General features: G+C 42.7%; 1 protein-coding gene across 1 annotated transcript; it reads right to left on the reverse strand.

Annotated features, from left to right (window-relative positions):
- Positions 1–4,115: 4,115 nt before the first annotated feature.
- PPP2CA (protein phosphatase 2 catalytic subunit alpha) lies at positions 4,116–20,168 on the reverse strand. Its single transcript, XM_059483413.1, has 7 exons — positions 19,867–20,168; positions 8,878–9,087; positions 8,227–8,400; positions 7,960–8,049; positions 7,508–7,669; positions 6,652–6,770; positions 4,116–5,966 (listed from the first exon to the last, which is right to left on the reverse strand). The coding sequence occupies exons 1-7, from the start codon at positions 19,966–19,968 to the stop codon at positions 5,894–5,896; spliced, it is 930 nt and encodes a 309-aa protein (XP_059339396.1). The 5' UTR covers positions 19,969–20,168; the 3' UTR covers positions 4,116–5,893.
- Positions 20,169–20,752: the final 584 nt, after the last annotated feature.

Below are 20,752 nucleotides of genomic sequence, written 5' to 3' on the forward strand. Positions count from 1 at the left end.
GGAACTTTTGTGATAGGAGACAACAGTATGGAGCCCCTACCATGAGATGACAACAGTCACCCACCTGCAGCCCGTTAGAGCCGGTCCATGTCAGCCTGGCCCGCGTCAGAGCCGGTCCATGTCAGCCTGGCTCACTGCAGAGCCGGTCCATGTCAGCCTGGCCCACTGCAGAGCCGGTCCATGTCAGCCTGGCCCACTGCAGAGCGGCTCCCGGCCCGGGCGGGTCACGGTGCCCGGGCGGGTCACGGTGCCCGGGCGGGTCACGGTGCCCGGTGCCCGGGCGGGGCAGCGCCACGCGGGGGCGCCGGGGCTCGCTCCGAGGGACGGGAACTCAGCGAGCTCAGCCCCGCAGAGGCGCTCCCGGGCATTCCCGGGAAAATGGAAAGCGCAGACTTTCTGTAGGTGGCCTTGAGAACGACCTTCAGTGGTACCGTATAAAACTGTAAAAATCCTTGATATAAACACAAGGGGAAGGGAACTGGCTTAGCTTTACAGGGCTGCCTGCGCTGGTCTCCAACGCCGGAGCCGTTCAAAGTCCAAAAAGCAGATTCTGGGCTGGTTCTGATGCCACAGATGATAATGAGCAGCTGCTTTGAGGTTTCAAAGTCCATGGGAATAAATACAGTGTGTTTCAGAAGTCAGCATTTTTAAATGCATTCAAAACATTTCAAAAAGAGATTCCAGGGGAGAAAAGGGACAGTCCAATAACATTTTGAGATGGCTGAGCTAAAGCTGGATAAACTCATGACCAGACAATCAGAACCCATCACCAGCGTTTCTCTCTCCCAGGAGGCCGTGGCACCCCCTCCCCTGGGATTGTCCCTGCTCCAGCAGCAGCCGGCTGTGTTCCTCTTCCCCGAGGACAAACACAGCGGCGGAAAAGGAGCAGAGCTGCCTGAAAAGTGGGTCAAGCGTGGAATGAAACACCCACCACAGGATACTCCCAGGCAGGGCTTCTCCAGCCGTGTGCTTATCCCCCCCACCCCCCGTTCTCCTTATAAAATAAAGAAGCAGAATAGAGCAGCCATCACTGCCAATTCCTGCACTGATGCCACCATAAAGGTTTTTCACAGCAAGGTTTAGGGTTAGGCTGGCTGCACGGGAATATTTTCTCAAACTCCTGAAAAATAAAGGCAGGCTAAAGCCTTTCAGCCCAATCGATCATGCAATTATCAATGTAAACAGGACACTCCTCTTTTACAGTTCAACATTTTCAGTTATAAATGCATAATCTGGAAAACAGCTTATAGATTTATTGAAATTAAAAAAACAAACCAAAAGGATCTAACCTCAAAAACCCCAGATGTATTTGGGGGAATCTACTGAGGAAGATGTATACAGAAATCAAGACAACCAAAAGCAAAGACTTAGTTTAATTTATACAACCTTGGGCAGTGATATGAGTAGATGCAAAATGGAGTGTTCTCAAAATCACTTTCCTGCCAAGTTCTCGTGTAGGATGCTCACCCTGATCATGCTACTCCTCCTCCAATTAGCAGTCCCAAGTACTACTAGCAACTAATGTTTTATACATTATTTATACCAGCAGCAATCATTTTAGTCTCCATCTCAAAGTTCTGTTCACCAGAGAGTAATTAAGAGATCAGCAGTTCAACTCATCTCAAAGACTGAAGCTTTTAAACTCCAGCACAGGTTTTAAAAGACTAAAACTTGCAGCAGTGCTTAATTTAAAATCAAAAGTGTTGTTTCAGCCTTTTTTCCCTGTCCATATGCCAAAGCACTCTGGTCCCTTGCTCAAGAAAGCAGCCTGCCTTTATTCCCATCCAAAAGGAGTACAGCCAAATGAATTAGAGCACCAAAATAACTTTTTGTAAAACCACAGAAGGCTGACTCATGAACTGCTGACTCTGCAGAGCTTTGTTGGTGTGTTCATGGGTACTGAAGGATTTCTACACAGTCCAGTGTGATTTTTACTAAACCCTTTACCTGTTTCCAACCTTCTCCCAGAAGAACTTGCAGAAAACCAATACTCTGTGTCATGATGCCACAGAACACAGAAGGCACCCAATGCCTTCTACAAGGATTCAAAAATCACTGCTTGCAGACATTTCACTCCAAAAATCCAAGCTCATACAAACCATGAGTATTACTGCAAAAAATGGAACATGTAAAAAGCCATTTTTCAGGCAAAATTTGCTCTAACCTACACAGCAACCCTTAAAATACATTAAGAGTTTCCAGGAGTGCTCTGAATCCAGACAAAACAAGCAGCAATTAAAGCAATAAATGAGTGTGGAACAGGTGCATAAGGAGGTAATCAGAGTGGAGGCACATCTTCAACTCACTGAATTTGGAGTAGCATTTAAATTGAAATTCAAAATTGTGATCACACTTGCATCTTACAACCATTTTTCTTGAATGAGTGTTGAGTACTTATTCTTCAGCCCCCTCCCAAGGTCACAGCTCCTCCAAGAGCAGGGACTGCACTCCAGTATTGCTAAGAATGTGTTTATTGAACTATGAAAAAAGGCCCAAAATAAACCCAGTACTATCATAGCAGTTTGGTTTTTTCTTGTACAGGAGGAAACCCTTTAAGAGTCAGGATAAAATTTTAAATTGTCAGAGCAGAGACTTGTCCCAAGGTCCTTGAAACACAGCTGCTTTCTAAAAAGGACTCGGTGCTTCAGTTTACTACTATAAAAATCAAAATAAATCCCATGGAACATGCATTGGTAGTATTGGCACCTCTCAGCAGATTTTTGTCACTAGAGGAGCTTTGGACAGGAACTGGACCAAGACAGAGGCCGGTGAAATGTCACAGCTTCCATTGGCAGGATGTCCCCTCAGCAGCTTTTTCACTGAGCAGAATTTGTTCTGTTACAGACACCTGGGGAAGGAGGCAACGTTACCCCACACATCCAGGATCCTGCCAGGGTATCATCAAAGACCTAAACCAGGTAACATTGCCCAAGCACTTGGGGCAGGGATATGGAATGTGTACAGCAGCATCAGCAGCTAAAACAATCCAAAATGAGCCCCAGGTGAGAGTCACACACGTTCATTACCTTGGACAAAAATCCACCTGCAGCAGCAGCTTGGGCAGCAACAGAGCAGGGACTGGGGCAGCAGCCAGCCCCAAACTCCAGGGATCTGTGAAGAGGGGGCCGTAAATAGAGGAACAAGGGTGGAAATAGGCAGAAGGTGTAGAAAGAAGGTGAAAGAGGGAAAATCTGGCAAATTGATACACCTCTGTATGTATAGAATACATATTTTGCCTCTTTGTTTTTGATTTAACGGTCCCTTAGTTCAGCACAGGCCTGCAGCAGTTTAGGGTGCTCACTTTGATATGACATGGCCAGTGACTTATGCAAAATGGAATTTGGGAAGCTCAAAACCCTCCTCCTTTGTCCATCAATATTCTCCTGGCTCTATTCAAGTATTGAGAAAGAAGTAAAAAGAGAAAGAACAGCTCATAGGAAAGTATTTTCATTCCCAACTGCCTTCTGCTAACCCAAACCCCAATGTCAGCCCTCCCCACTAAGGACTGTGTGTGACATTTCCCCTTCAACATTGAACCACCACAATACAGGAGTTCCAGCTGTGCCTCTAGTTTGTATTGCATGGCAGGCATTGTGGGGATGGGAGGAATTACCAGTGAGCTCCAAAACCTGCTCATTTGTCTGCAACCACCATGGTCACAGGCTGAAGTAAAGGAAGTTTTCTGCAGGTACCAATCAGCTACGAATAAATCAAACCCCAATTATCTGTATCTTTGTTTCTTCTCTTGCATCTTCTAAACATGAGTGCAGCTGGGTAGTGCTCCATCACAGCAACGTACCTTTTCTTCACAATGTGGTTTTTGCACTGGAATCTTCACACAGACCATCACAACATAATTATAGAGGAAAGCACAAAAACTGGAGTGACTCCAACATTGTCCATGGACTTTACTAACCACTCGGATTTGTGTACAGAAACTGAAGCAAGGAAAGGACTGCTCCCTGCCAGAGCAGATGAGTCACACCAATTAAAGCAACAAGGAAAGCAGAAAATAGGGCAAAGTCATTCCTCTTGAAGGAATGGTGTCAATGAAAGCACAAAGTCTCATCTACACAAACACAGAGAAAGACAAGCGACAGGAATGGAACGTGAACTACTCTCAGCAAAGGATTTTTTAATAGTGATCAAAGCAAAAGCTCCCAATATACTAAAAAAAGCCACTTCAGATGCACTTATTTTTAGCATGCACTTCTTCCTGTAAGAGATCAAACTACAGCACTGAGGTCTCCAGGAGCCACTTGGAACCCAACCTACAGGACAAGGCTCAGATTTTGCTGAAGGAAAAGCAATGACTTGAGCCTTTCTGAAAGGGAATGAAGTAATGCTCAATGAAATGCAGCATCTTCTTTGCAAGTTAAAGAATTAAGTGGTCCTCCAGCTTTTCAGAAAATCATGTCTAGGACTAGACCTCCAGGTGAGTTGGACATTTGCAAAACTTCTGTGTGTTCCCTTAGAAACAAGCAGTTTACAAAACAAGCCTCCATGTTATTACAGAATCTACACTGTGCCCAAGAAACTTAAAGTCTCAAACAATATGAATATTAAGAGACCTTATACTAAGTCAACAGCCAGGTACATTATTTAGATGTACCCAAGAAGTTTCACACACAAGCCTTAAGAAGGCATAAAATTTGAATTTCTGCTTTGAACCAAATCATCAAATTTGGGTTCAAACTTTGAGGAAGTTAGTAGAAAGGAAATACTTAAACAGAAGTTAACATAAACCACATACCACCGTTTTTCAGAATGGAAGCCTGGGCAAATACACGTAGCACTAAACTTCAAGTTGTTTCCTTTAATATTTACAAAACTGGTTTTATTCTTAGTTTTTCAGAAAAATGGTTTAAAGTATTAGCACCTACATTGTAAATGACTCAAACTTAGATTTACACTTGAAATAAAGCCACAACGCAATCAGTTAAGTGAACTTATATTCTTCCATTTCTCAGTATTTCAGTAGAGCACCAAGAGGGAAAGAGCAACATGTGAGTAACCAGCAAGTGAGACACAGACCCAGGCACCTTCCTGGGACAGGATTCAGAAGGTCAGAGTTTTCCAGCACACTCCAAATCACCTCAGTTTTAGTTAGTTATAAGGTGGAAATTTCTATGCAAGTTTATAAAACCCATCCAGCTACATGTTAGTTTAATTAAACCACAGTTGACCTGAGATGCAATTAGAATTTTGACATTTTTCCATACTTAGTTCACAAGTTTATTATGAAAAACACTGCAGCTCTGTCCTGCAGTAACATTGTTTTACAGAAAAAAACAGTTCTGTTCAAAGTAATTCACTATCCTTGGACAATTACAAGGGACAATATGGTAGGGCAGAGTGGAAAAGGGAACTGAGTGCAGACAAAAAAAAAAAAAATCAATACAATTAAATTAAACAGTATTCCCTGAAAATAAAACAAACAAACAGTTTCAGAACAAATATGAGGCCTTGGTACTTATTTTAAAAATGTTCTTTAAGCTTCAATGATTGTTTGCTGCTACCCTTATCTACAGTCATGCTGAATAAAGCTATAGCTAAATGGAAAGTTAAATGTATTCACGAGGTGTTAATGTCTACATCTTATTATTTGCAGTCTCTCAGAGAAAGCAAAAGTAACTACAAATAGCGCTATGCCAGAAACTGGTTTCTTGACCAACAATGTTGCTTCAGCATGCAATGAACTGGTTCATTCTAAAGTGGTCACAGTTGTTGATGACAAGAGGCTTTGTACTGAATATGGCACGTCTTTTGGTCCATGTGAAAACAAAGTTTGAATGTTAAATATTTTCTGACACTTTGGAGTTACTGTTGCTCTTCCCATTTCCTTTAGGTCAACATATGGTTCATGGCAATACTGTACAGGTCTAAAATCTCTTTACAGGAAGTAGTCTGGGGTGCGACGAGTAACATGCGGTTCACCTCTGCGCGGCGCCGGGTCAAACTGCAAACTGAGAGCACAGACACAGTGAGAGCTCAGCCTTCACTCAGGTACTCTAGCCAGGAGTTACAGCACTGGTTTAACACAAGTGAGCCACTGCAAGTTTCAGCAACCAAGTTAAGTCTACTCTTCCACTCCTGTTAGTATGTACTTTTAACCATCGCATTTTAAATTCTTCTTAGCATGAAATTAATTTTAGCTTTAAGACTCAAAGTGGTTGAACATTTATATCTATCAAAAAGTTAAAGTCTCCAACTATTATGCACAGTGCTTTTGCCCATTTACTAGTGAAGTTGCTGCTGCAGTAGTTAATTAGAAATGTCATTTAAAGACTGACACCCAACACCTGAAGAATTCAAAAGTGCCAAAAGTCTCCTGCCCAAGACTGACAGGAAAGCATTACCTTAGATGTCACAGACTACTCCTGCTCTCAAATCACATCCCTACACAGCAAGTCATTAAAATCCAGGTAGTTATACAAAGCAAAATTGAGGAGTCTCACTTTAATCTGACAGAGAAGATCTCAACAGCAACTGAGGCTTAACTCCAAGACTTTAAATGTGACTAACCCAACAATTCCACACTCACTCCACCTCCCAAAAGCTTAGAGAGAGGAAAAAACCCCATACTTGAACATAATTAAATGGGATCTTCAAATCACAGGCAACATAATTCTCATTTTTAGATATACTTACAAGGAGTATTTTAGAGTGTCATCAAGTTCCATAATTGCAGCCTGGTTGCCACAACGGTAACAATAGTTTGGAGCACTGAAAATTGTTACTACATTCCGATCATGGCACCAGTTGTACCCCTGGAGAGGAAGGAAAAAATAGTTCAGACAACCAAGTTAATGTACCCCATGTAACCACCTGACTACAAACCAACCTTTTAATGTGCACAGCCCTCAGTGGCATTTGCAGGGTTACTTTAAATAAGATTAAGGCTGGATCTTTTTCCTCTTCTAGAGAAAAAGGGTAAAAAGGAATTTTGGCTTTCATAGCTTGCTTCCTACTAGCAAATATGAGCTAGGTATTAAAAAAAAAAAAACAACAAACCACCTAGCAATATTTCTCCATTGCATTAGCATTAAATAGTTAAAACAGCAATTCTGAAGTACACAATCCACTCAAGCTTCAACTTTGATCACCAAAACCAGACTCCAGACATACATTTAAAAATCTGAAGTGGTAGGAATAACCAGAGACCAAGAACAAAAGCACAAATCCAATCTAAAAAGAAAAATTACAACTTTTTTCCAATAGACACATATTTAAAAACCTTTTTATCTACACAGAAATCACATCTAGTACCAAAGCCTGGTTTGAGATACTGCTGTAAATTTTCAGGAAAACAAGGCCAAAAAAAGGTTACTCCACTGTGAAATTCCTTTAGTAGCATATGAATACTGCCAAGGTCAAGTTTCTGGAATACTCTTAGCTGGATCATCACCTGTCACAGAAGCATATGCACATCTCTGACACACAGAGCATGGAATAAATGGACCAAGGACACAGCCCAAAGTCTGAACACACAGGATGTCCTGCTCACCTCCATTACCAACTGATGAGCTCTTGAAACCAACGTAAGGCCATTAGCATGGTTAAAGGTTTCTGAAATATCCTGTCCAAATGTGTAACCTGCACCTCGAGGAGAAATTCCCCAACCACCACGATCATCTGGATCTGACCATAGCAAGTCACACATTGGACCCTGCAAGAGATGTAGATGATGTTTCAGAGGGGAAGTGCAAAGAACCAAAAGCAAACAAAACCCAAAAATACTTGCATGACCCCTGCACAACTCTTTGACACTAAATATGTTTGTTTCTTTAAGCAAGGACATGCCCCTCATTTTTCCTTTTAAAAAATCCAGAACAGGAAGACAACAGGCCCTTTAATATTGTTAAGTTGATTTGAATTTCATTTTCAGCCTGCAAGCTTAACCCCCCAATACATGCTGAATCATCAATCTCATTGGCTTAGAAAATTATTTTTCAGTACCTCATGGGGAACTTCCTGCAAACGATCAAGTGCTCTGATGTGATCCAGTGTATCTATAGATGGAGAGAGGCCACCATGTAGACAAAAAATCTGCAAGAGTTAGGAAACATTAGGTTTATTTGCATTAATCAGTGCAGTTTGAACAGTTTTGAATAAATTATGAGAAAATCTGCATGAGATTCCCTTAAAGATGAGAACTGACACAATGCAATGTTAAGAACTCCCTTTACAATCAAAACCACTCAACTTGGTCAAATATCAACATACCTGGCCATCCACCAAGGCAGTTAGAGGCAGGTAATCAAAAAGGTCTGTGAAGTATTTCCAAACATTTGCATTTCCATATTTCCTTAAACATTCATCATAGAAGCCATAAACTTGTGTGATTTGCCTGCTTTCATGGTTCCCTCGAAGAATTGTGATGCGTTCACGGTAACGGACCTAAACAGAAGAGCTGATTTTAGCACACCTATGAGCAATTTTCCCCAGAACAGAATTTGCAATCCTCAAGCCCTGCCACACAATAAACCATTCTGAAGATTATATAATAACCTTTAAGGGAAAAAAGGACTCATTCATTCCAATCTTCAACTGCCAATTACTTTTGAGATTAATTACAATTTGTATTTATTATTACTAAGGAACTTTGCTATACCTGTGCATTAAGCTGATCTCTCCAAGCAAATTCTTAAAGATTGCTACTTAGGTAAGTAAAAATAAACACTCATTTTAGATAAAGCTCAGGCTTGCACCTGAACATTTTTATAATTTTAAGAAGTGACTTAGAAAACAACAAAAGCCAAGAAGTCAGTTTCAGTAGCTCTAGTACCAATGCAGTGAAAAACATAACAGATATTAAGCGTAGTCAGGACAGTAATGATATATTTCATACAAGACTGTAAAGCTGAGAAAAGTTACCTTAAGAGCTACAAGCAATGTGACTGTTTCGACTGAATAATATCCTCTGTCAACATAGTCCCCCATAAACAAATAGTTTGTGTCTGGTGATTTGCCTCCAATTCTGAAAAGTTCCATGAGGTCGTGAAATTGTCCATGGACATCTCCACAGACTGTGACTGGACATCGCACTTCTTGTACGTTGGATTCTTTTGTCAAAATTTCTTTAGCCTGTAAAGCAAAAAAGCACAAACTGTGAGTTTGTCTATGAAGAGCTTTTTATTCAAGGCACACTCCACCACTTCCAACTCTGCTACCTGCTCTCTTTAGGAGCTTTTGTCCCTTCCTTCTCTGAAGCACTTGAAGGAGAAGTTTATCTTTACTTAAATGCCATTAAAACAGCATTTCACCTTATGAAACCTTGTATTAGTGATTAGTAGTTGCACGGCTGCTTTTCCTCCTTGAGGACAGCATCTGAAGCAAAACTTCAGACTTTCTACAGAAATGGTTCTGTGAAGCATAGAACAATCACCATCACTGCTGGAACTTTAAAAGTTTTCAAGTATTTTGAAAAATGGAAATCTAAAAATCCTGCCAACATCTTACTTCCAACAGCCCAAACTCAGACACAGCCAAAACACTTCAGTACATTGGCACTCACCTGTACAAACATCTTCAACCCACCTGCAAAGGCAGGGGCTCCTGCATGAAGCAGAATGAGAACAAACACCTACAGGCACCAGCAATTACAGAGCCATTACCTGTGCGAGTTCTCTCAACAAGTTTTGTGATTAAACACAGACTAATAACATCAAGCTGTGTCTTCATAAACCAAAACTGGCTAAGATGTTTGTAATCAACTTTTTTTCCCAAAAAACATTGTGTATATAAAAGTTGCAGACAAAGGTAATTTGTATGAAGAAGCACAGGCTAAATATAGCACCAGAAAGGTAATTCTGAAATAATGCAAGACAGTGGTTACAGTTTGTTCTCAGAACAGTCACCAGACACATGCCACAATGATTTGTTAAATCTAGAAGCTATTAGAAATATAAATAGTAACAAGTTTACTAGTTACCATCTACCAAGACTTCCCTCTTTTTCAAGTGTCAATGCTCCTATTCAAACAGGATCCTTTTTTACCTCATTAACACAATTACAAGAAAATACATAAAAATTATATTCTGTTCTATAACCCAAGTTGTCTACAAGAAAGTGGCTGACACTCCCACCCAAAAGTGGTGTCACTGTCCCACACACCATCCTGGCTGACCACCATGGTCACCACTTCAAACAGAAGCAACACCTAAGTTTAATGATGGAAACTCATGAAATTCAATGTTTCACTGCAAAGAAATGCAAAAATACAGCATGGCTAAGCACCCTGCATAACACAAAGCTTTAGATGTCACTCTGCAGACATTGCATTTACATAAAAGTCAGTCTCATATGACAGTTTCCACTTGCACTGTGCCCAGTACTAAAGATAGGTCTTTCCTGGCTGGTGGTCAATGCCTAAAGTGCAGATGTATTTTAAGATAGCCTGACTTGAGTTAATTTTAATGCAGTGACACTCACCGGATGTTTTGAAGGTGTTTTAACAGCTTTAGCCTCTTCTAATACTCTCCTACATTCAGAAGCATTAGCCAGCTTAGTTCTCCTTTAGACAGAGAACATCAGAGATGCTTACAGCACTTCAATATATAAAGAACTTACTCTGTAATGAGAATGTTTCTATCACTGGATTTTCTTAGCACACTTGAAGCACTGCACAAAGAATGCAGCATTCATTTTTCATCAAAGGTATGCAGTGTTTGTGCTGAGAATGGCAGAGTTCTCAGCAATGGAGGTGTTGCATCCTCAGTTTCTGAAATATTAAATCACTCAGATACACACATGACCAAGCACAGAGAAGTCAGACAGCTACTCTGATGGGAAAAGACTGTTCCAGGTCAATCTGCAGAACAGCAACCTCTGTTTAAATCCTGCAGTGGAGGAATGCTGGTGCAGGGATTCCGACATTTCCATGTTTTAAAAGCAGTTTCATGCAACACTGTGTTATGAACTGTTTAGTTCATTTACAGTCTTCTGTCCCACAGTATTGGAAGTGGCACAGTGCTTAAACACTCAGCTCTATAAAAGAGCTTCAGCAAAGCTGAAGGTAGAAAAAATAACATCCTGAAAGCAAGCCACCAACAAGCAGTCTACTATCCCCCAAATAAATTCCTATTAAAAGGTAAAGTAAAAAAAAAAGCAATTTTAATATACCATAACACAATACAAACACAAGTTGGTAAGACAACAGTACATTTAACACTACAATTTCACAATATCAAATTGTGATCACTAATACTACTCCTGCAGGATCTGTGCTCCTGACCTTGCACTGGATCTCACACAGCAACTCCACCTGGTTCCACTCCCTCTTTTTATTGATTCTTAAAGGTGCTGCTCACTCCCCCTACCCAACTCCCTCTCCAACAAATGGACTTCCCATCAACAGCTCTCCTACACTTCCTCAGGGAGAGGAGCAGCAGAGCTCTTCAGCAGAAGGCAGAAAACTCCCTGATCCAACCATCTGACAGAGGAGAACTAGGAAACACACACACACATCACAGCCTGAACTTCAAACACCCTGGGACCTATTGCCTCAAAGGACAATAGTGCAACAATGCAGTGTTTTGACATCAACATTTTGAAACATCCAGGCTTCACTGACTATCATCAGGAAAAACAATGATAAAATTCATCATCAGATTTTCCTGAGCACCTATTAATTCTTTTGTATCTCTGCCTTTTTTCAGTTCTCAACAATTCCTACTATTAAGACAGCCCTGAACTTCTCTACACCTCCAACACTTAAACTTTTTCACATAGAATACCACCACAAGTCAAACTTCTGTGGTGCAGGATACTTAAGCAAAAACTTGTTATCAACAACCTACCAGATTACAGTTCTAAAACCCTGCCTCTGAATCAGTTTAATTATTTTTTCAGCACTACACTCTCAAATTTCAAAATAAAGTGCAAACACATACAGAATAAGACTGCAAAGAACACATTACTTCAAGCTGATAAATGCTAATTTTACAGCCAATTACCAATGAAGTCAAAGACAACAAACAGCTCTGAGACAGTTATATGAGAAGAGTGTAAGAAGAACCAAGTGCAATGCTCTCAAACACTACTGCTGAGGTGGAAAGTCATATATTTTACTCAGAACAAAGTTCAAACAATAAGCAGTAAGTATCAAATACATTTCAGCTTAGTCATAATGACTGGAATTCATCTGACTTGATACTGGCTTACTCAGTCATTTCTCTGTAAAGTGAAAACTTGTACAATCCCAAAACTTAACAAGAATAAAACCAATATTAGTTTAAACACACAAGAAAACAACCAATTTTCACTTTACTATAAAAAGAGCAGCACTGCATAAAAACTCAACTAGTACTTAAGAATTAAACCATTCCTGGCCTGCTGCACATCATGTAAAGGCCCAGCTGAACAGCACCAAGCTGTTCTGGTGGCTCTGTTACAAAGCACATCTCTGCAAGGTGTTGGTCATAAAACACAAATATCAGCCTCACTGTTTTCAGACAGTACAAGATCCAAGTGTATGAACTGCCATAGATAAGAATTTTGAAAAAGATGACAAAGTCACTACCATATGATTTTCAGATCCTCAGTTTATTTAATGAGATGCACAGGTTGTATGCATGCAGATGTAGCTCTTATCTCCCCTGCTCCCTCCAAATCTTTTTATCCTATATGCCCCAAATTAGGGCTCAGAGTCGAGGGCCATAAAAGCCATGATCCACCAATTTTAGTTCCTCAACTCACTCTGTGCTGAGGACATGCAAGCTTCCCTCATGAGCAGTGTGCATCATCAACTTTGTCTACAGAAATAATTTCCAGTGATCCACTTCTACAAAATCCTCTGAATTAATCTGTACCCAAATTCCTCTGTGTTTCCAGAATATGCCAGATATTTCTTAATTACTCTGACCCCTTGTTAGGTCCCTACATTCTAGCATGAGCTCTGACAAGTCAGCCCAATTATCTACCATGAGAAACTCTGGGGCACACAGCAGTAAATAAGACCCAAACCAAAGAGTAAACATCACTGTATCTGTGTAGAATTGTAAATCAATGCGTGAAGCAGCACTATGAACCAGTCTTTAAAAGATTACCACTACTAACTCAGTAAAGAAAATACAACCATTATTTTGGTTAGACACCACAGCCCCAAAGTCAGGTTGCAGATGGTAAAATGTCATTCTTGGCAGACCAGAGCTCACACCTGAGCCCACCATGCTGTCCAGCAAAGTGTGTCATGACAAGCACCCACTGGAACCAAGCAATAGTTGTTTGTAGTTACCATAAAGATATTTTGATGAGATTGAAGACTTCAACCACACCCATAATTTCCTGTCACCAAGGTGCACAGGATGTGACTAAAGGCACAATGATCAGCTAACTGGGATGAATACTGGCTTCAGCTGTTCCATCATGACCTGGAAAAGGTTCCAGTTCCAAGCAAAGTCATCCATTACAGTCAGCAATTCTTCTGCAGAGTCAATGCTTTTCAATTTAAACATTTCCCCACTCCTCACAAGAGGAGGAAAGAGCAGGTTCAGACAAAAGATGGGCTTATTTTTTAAAAGCAAAAGGTGTTTTAATTCACTGACATTTTAAACAAAACTAGATAAATGAAGCCTCCAATAACACCCTGCTGTGAAGGAGGCATGGCAGTCAGATTACACATGACACAAATGGGAAACCGATTTATGCAATCCACTAAGGAGTTCAGTGTGAATGTGTAAGTAGGAACAAAATTAAAATACAAAGCTCCCCATCAACATTTAATTATTTAGTATTCCAAAGTAAAACCAGGATTTCCATCCACATAGAAATACTGAGCAGCAAAATACTCTTGCCAGGACAGAAGTTGATGCATCTGCTTTCTCTCTGGATTTGTGACTAGCACCTACACCTCCATTTCCAATCTCTTCTGTTCAGTGAGAAGACAGACCAGTTTAAATAGAAGATATCAGCCAACCAAAAGAGCAATCCCAATGCCAGGACTGCTGTAAGATTAAAATAAGACAATCCTTTATTGCCTGTAAATTCTAGAAGCCCTACAAGAAAACAAGCAAGCAACAAACTTCTGCCAAATAACCCTCCCTTCCTTTGTATTACAAAAGGACTGACAGCATTTGAAACCTTGATAGTCCCCTCACCATTTCCATCTGAAAAGTTCAGCAGCATTCTTGCCCTCAGAGGCAAAGCTGGAAGAAGGGGAAAGGCTGTTAATCAATCAGTAGTTGACAAAAGCAGCGAGGATAGGAAGAGGGTCTTCTGAAAGAACTCAGTGCCATTATTTTCATTCATACAGAAGATCTTAGTATCTTTAACTTTAAATTGAAGAAAAATAATCTAGGAAAAACGTCTTTAAAAAACATAAGTGAAATAACTCAGGAACCCTTATGCCTTCCCTGCCTCATGGAGCTCCAAGGAGCACAGCAATGACAGCAATGCAGGAAGCTGACCACTTACAGGGGTGTTTTTCAGTCCTCCTTGTAGAACAAGCTGTATTCATTCTGAATCATTACATTCACTTTAAAAAAAAAAAGAAATAGGCTAAACCTATTCCCAAACTAGTTGTGCCTGATATCAACAAGTCCAGCTGCATGCAATGAACTCAGAAAATTCTCAACCCTTTTGTTCCAGTAACTCCAACACAGCTTGGCACAGTGATGCTACAGTTCAGGACACCAGTTGGAGGATGGCAGGTCAAACCTCAAGAAAAGAGTTTAGAACCAACCAGCAAACCAGAAACATCCGAACTGGAAGGCATTTTCAAAATATTCAGCAGAAATATTGGAGACCTAGTGAGTAACTGAGATCTAGTACTCACTCCTTAGTCAGCAATAAACTTTTTCCAGTGTAATATACACTACCTGAAAGAAAAGAACAGCATTACTGAATACAGGGTAGTGTTCAAGGGTCCCTAACCAGAGTGTAAACTCAATCCCTGCTCCTGTGATTCTCCTCACACAGATCTGCTGTACAAGGTCAGACACAGCCAGACAGGTCTGGGTTTTGTGCTGGGGAAGGCAACCCAGGTGAGTAACTGGAAATGGCTCAGAAGCAGTCACAGAGCAGCACTGTCATCACATCTGAGGAAGCAACAGCCTCAGCACAGGCAGATTTGGAAGTGGACATCAGTCCTGCAGCCCTGTCCAGGTCTTCAGCCTCAAACTGGCAGAACTCAAGTAGGAATTTGCTCTGAATTGGGAGTGCTTCCTACTGTTAGCTTAAACTATGCCTAGAACAACACAAGTATCTTTCACTCCTACTTAATCACAAATAATATCGCAACTAAAAAGCAAAAACCCAAAGCCAAACATCTCACTGCTAGCACAACTCAATTTTTACAGAATTTACTAGAATTGAAAAAAAAAGCAAACCCAGAAAGCTGCTGATGGTACAATCACTGGCACATTCAAGACTAAATTTCTATATGCACATCAAGATGTTGTATGTGAATCCAGACAAGGTGAGAAGGCTGGCTAGGCTGACTCTTCAAATGCCTTCTGTGAAAGAGACAATTTTCCATTTTTCATTATCAACTGTAACAGAAAACAAACAAAATGAAACAACCAAAAAAACAAACCACTAGGAAACAAAACCCCACAACAAATCAGAACACTGGGCATCAAACAATTTTTTTAAAGTGTTCAAGAATAATCTAAAACAGTAATTTAAACATTACAAAAGGCTTTGTACACTACGCTTGGAACTCTCAGACACAGAAGGAGTAACTACATGGCACCACCAATGACTTGATCCCTTGGGATGTTCAACAGAGCAGCAAAGGAGCCCTGAACCCCTCTGGTCTCCCAGAGCCCAGGAACAGCTGCTGAGGGCCCTCCTGCCACTGGCAGCAGCTCCCTGGCTACAGAATCCAGAAGCCAGGGCACTGGCACGGCACAACTGCAACGCTGCACATTCCTCCTGTGCCAGGGGAACACAGAACCTGCCCAATGCACAGCCCACCACACAGGGCACAGCACACTCTCAGCACCTGGCAATTCTGTTGGGGCAGGTTTCTTGGCTGATTTACAGCAAGTTCAGACAGGAATAATAATGTTCACAACCATCTTAGTCTGAAGAATAGTTAGTTATACATGATGGATATAGGAATGCAAAAGCTAGCTAGTGGAAAAGCCCCTGCAAATGCAGCTGGAAACAGTTTAAAACATCCACTTCTGGCCAAAATAATCAGCTTAGAAAGGGAACTCCTGAACAGAACGGAATGTAGGAAGCAGAAGGGGACATCAGAAAAAGAGGTTGGACAGACAGTTCAGTTTAAAACACAGGAGTGAGATCCACAGAACATGTAAGTCTGATGTATTACAGGAACTGAACTTTGACTGCACAGGCATTTTTTGACCCAAAAGAAAGCTTCATCAGAAATGTCCTCTCAGAATTAAGTCACTCAACATAAGCAAAATGAGTTTGCATAACTCACACAGCTGCAGCGGGTAACTTTTGGTTACAGAACATCCAATTTGGCAGATCAGATGTTAAACTGAAAATTCTACAACAGGAAAAAAAATTAGAAAAATACACCATGAACAAGGTACATACCAGAGAACAGCACAGAACAGGCCCAGAAACACATTTACACTACAAAAATTAGCAACGGTGACAAATCAAAAAGCAAATGTAACCAACACCATTGCTGCAGATCAAAAACTGCAGGAGTCAAACCTTGAATCAAGGTTTCTTGAATGCCTTTACCAGCATCAGCCCTTCACTTAGTTTAAAATATTTTGGCTAGCAGCACTATCTATTCAAAGTATTTCACAAGCAATTCAAGAACCCTGAAATGCTTTATACAGTATATAAGAACAAATACTCTTCCTTCTCTCCAAAAACTGGAGATGCCACACTCAAACTCACTAAATTACAGAGTAGTGTTCTTGAGGGAGTGGCTCTGACACCTCTGCCTACACCTGCACTAGATACTTTCTGCAACAACCAAAGCAAACTCTACCCAAAAATTCACCTCATTCCTCTGTGCAATTTTAGGCTGAGCAATGTGCCACACCCCCAGTTCCTGTGATAAAGGACATCTATACAGAGGAGACAAGAACATTTCCCTCCACTGTCACAAAGTAGGGGAAAGAAACTAAAGCAGCATCCTTCCACTCAATATGGCCAGTGGAAAAACTCTCACCTGGCAATAAAGGACTTCCTTTCACCTCTGCCAATAAACAATCCAGCACTAACAGGACAAACACAGCTGACACGTACCAGTAACTGGACTGGGTATATTTTGAGCACTTCTTTAGAACCTGCACTTCTCAAATGCTGAAGCAAAGCACAATGGGTCACTCAACTGATGGAGCATTAAACACACAGCACGTACCAAGCCCAGAATAATTTAACTGCCACTCAGAGGTTGATTATTTCAAATCATTTGTGAAAGTATAATGTATTATTCATGGTTACAAATTACTTCTAGACATCGAAGATGTTTCTGCCCAATTCCCACCACCACCATCACCCAGGTAACCAGGCTCACTGAAAGACACACCAAGAAAGTAACTGGGATGCTTTGGCCACACAATTATCATGTTCACAAAAAGCTGTTGAGTTCTTCAGGTATCAATTCTGAAATACAAGAGAGCCCTCAGGCTTATTCTTATTAGACAGGCACCAGTCTGCACACATGAAGCCCCAGCAGATCAAGAAATACTTGTCAGGGAGATCATCCAATCAAACAGTGGTACCAGGAAAAGCCCTTTATTTTTAAAAATCGTTTATTTTAACTAGCCCTAGCTGCAATTCAATGTGGTGAAGAACAACACTTTATACCTAGTAGGGTCTTTATCTGTCCTTTGGAACAATAGCTGCATTTGAGCACGTCCTTAAGCTAATCATGATGTGATTACATCCACAAAACTACTCAAACATTCCAAACAAAGAACAAGCCAGTGAGGTTTCTCAAAGTCAGTGCTGGGAACATGGAAACCCATTAAAGCAAGTGCTGTCCCTCAGCACAAAGGTACAGAGCTGAGCTCTCACCTCACTTCCATGAACACAACAGAGACAAGAAGATGGAAAACTCAAGAGTTCAAGGGCCTATTTCCAATGCCCTCCATCACCAAGCATGAAGAAACGGAACTACTCTTAGCAGAAAGTCCAAGTAAATCCACCTGTAGTTATCAGCAACAAATGAACTTTCCCTAACATCAGCATCCTGTGACTGAACTCTGCACAGTGCTGACCATACACCCAGCACACAGAATTGTCACCCCACCCAGAGCTCCCCCAGAGCCAGCCCAGCCAACGTGAAGGCTCCTGCTAAATAATACTGGGATTGTGGAAAAGAAATCTGCCATTCTCATGGTCTCTCATCTCAACACACGGTAGTCAGACACAAAGTTTTCTTTTCTTTATTCCTTTACCATTATCCTGATGAGCATTACACATTTATCTATAAATACAGCTCATTTCTATTCTTCACTGGGAAAAAATGAAAATGTCGTCTTGTGCAACACTGATGACTGGGACTGTATCTTCTGTGAGGAATTTCTAGTGGCATGCCTGCTTCTCACTGAACCAAAACCCCAATATACAGAAAGCTTTTTGTACATTCTACCTCCCTCATGGTCCTGCACGTTACCATACAGCCCCACAAAATGGGCCCATATGCACCCACTCCTGTGGGATTCAGGACCCAGCACCCTTCAGTTCACAAACGATGGCAAGTGAAGCACCTGCCTCTCACATAAAGCACTACAAGGAAGAAGCTGCACTGCCATCATTGGAGAGGCACAGGGACACAGCCAGGCGGTGACACTGCCTGCTTGCAACAGCCTTTAAAATACACAGCCTGGATCAAATGGAAACAGTGTTGAGTGGCTGGAATACAAGTGAACTAAAATCTGTACTGGAGCAAGAGCCAGTCTGGCCAAAATCACTGCAAGTTCTTTATTAAGTTCATAGACAGTCCTCTAAAAAAATTGCTTCCAAAACAACCTGATGTAGTATTTGAAAGCATGAGTCCTATTTTAAAATATTCTAGGGACTTTTTGTGGCAAGTACATAGGCTTCTTTAGAAGCCAGGACATCCATAACTTCATGTATTCCTTAATATCCAGTTCCCAAGAAATTCACAAATATTTCATCTTTCAGTCTAGAAAGAAATACATAAAACCATCAGTAACTAAAAAAAAAAAAAAATAAAAAAGAGCCACTACCACCAACAACCCTCAGCTATGAGACTACATCCAGAATTAAAGTCAAGTGGAAAATGCCTCTGGATGCTACCAGAAGAAAATTTTCCCGAATTTCCAAACCACAATCTGTCCTAGGTTGGCTTTACAACCTTTCTAAGCTATGAATGTCTCAAGCAACACATTGCCCTGTAACATCCACGTCTCAAACCAACACCATAAAAATATGCAGTTATATAGGAACTCGAATGTTTATCCTGTGAATTTCATGAAACCCAGAACCTTATTGAGAGAAACCAAAGCCCCAAAGCTAATTTATCCTTCAATTAGCTATAAACGCGTCTGCGCTTATTCATATCACGAAAAATACAAGAAATAAATCAAAGCAGCAGCTCTTTACCGCGTGTGATTTCCAAGCACCTAACAGAAGCCTTTCTTTTCACTATAATAACTCAGGCTTTGGGGGGTTGATTTAACATTTTAACCGGGGGGGGTCTCTCGGGGGTCTCTCCCGAGGATCCATCGCGGCCGCGGCGCCATTTTAGGAGGCGCTGAGCAGGCGGGAGGCGGAGCCGAGGCTCCAGCACAGCCGAGGGGCCGCGGCTCGCCCGGCCCCGGCTCCCGGCCCGCTCCCCCCGCCGGGCCGCGCCAAGCCCCCGGCCCGCCCGAGGCCCCGCGCCCGCCCGACCGAGCGGCACCGCCCCGCCCGCAGCGCCCTGCCCGGCCCCGCCGCCGCCCGCAGCCCCTCGCTCCTCACCTTCTCGCAGAGGCTCTTCACCTGCCCCTCGGACAGCTGCTTGCACTCGTTGAGCTGCTCCACCCACTGGTCGAGCTCCTTGGTGAAGACCTTCTCCTCCATCCCGCTCTCCCCCTCCTCCTCCTCGTCCTCACCGGCTGCTGCTGCCGCACCGCCCTGCGGGCCCCTGCGATCCGCGCTCCCCACAGCGGCGGCGGCCGCGACGCGTCAGGGCGGGCGGGCGCGGGGAGAGGGCGGCCCGGGGCACTCCGGCTGCGGCAGCGCTGCCGCTCCTCGCTCCGCACCGTGTAATGGCCGCCGCTGCTGACGTCACCGCCCCGGCCCCACCGCGGGGAGGGGGACGCCGCGGGAGCTGAGGGCGCTTGCGCGGCGCCCGGGCGGGGCCGCGAGTGCGCTCTGAGGGGAGGGGGCGGGTGAGGGCACCGAGCGCGCCCGCCATGCCCGCCTGCCTGTCCGCCCCGGGAGCGCGGGGTGGCTGTGCTTCGTCCCGGTCCTCCTTTCCGGGTCTTCTCCTGAACCCCTGGGGGCTGGCGCTCTCCCCGTGCCGGTGTCCGTTTGAGGGGCGCGGCGCAGCCCCGCCCGGTCGCAGCCGTGAGGCGGGAAACAGAGCTCTGCCGTGAGGGGTGGCCGGCATGGCGGTGCCAGCCCCTCCTGTGCCCGACTGCTGAGCGCCGGCTCCTCGCCTGCGAACTGCCTGCTGTGGGGTTGGGAGACGATGTTTGCAGGGGCTTTGTGTCGCTCCGCAGTGTTTGTGATTCTCCTTGCAGTTAATGCATATAGGTGTCCCCGAGGCTGGTGCCGGGGTCCTTGCAGTGACAGGACGAGGAGCACTCGCCGTAAAGTAAAACACAAAAAGTTCCACCACCACACGAGAAAGAACTTCACA

Source organism: Ammospiza nelsoni, chromosome 16, assembly GCF_027579445.1.
Source record: "Ammospiza nelsoni isolate bAmmNel1 chromosome 16, bAmmNel1.pri, whole genome shotgun sequence".
NCBI classification, from domain to species: domain Eukaryota; kingdom Metazoa; phylum Chordata; class Aves; order Passeriformes; family Passerellidae; genus Ammospiza; species Ammospiza nelsoni.

Excerpts from the sequence above, each read along its gene's own strand:
- PPP2CA (XM_059483413.1), bottom strand. The coding sequence starts at position 19,968 with ATGGAGGAGAAGGTCTTCACCAAGGAGCTCGACCAGTGGGTGGAGCAG. Across the intron at positions 8,050-8,226 it reads CTGCCTTGGTGGATGGCCAG|ATTTTTTGTCTACATGGTGG; the intron begins GTATGTTGATAT and ends TAACTCTTGCAG. Across the intron at positions 5,967-6,651 it reads GACACTCTAAAATACTCCTT|TTTGCAGTTTGACCCGGCGC; the intron begins GTAAGTATATCT and ends CTGTGCTCTCAG.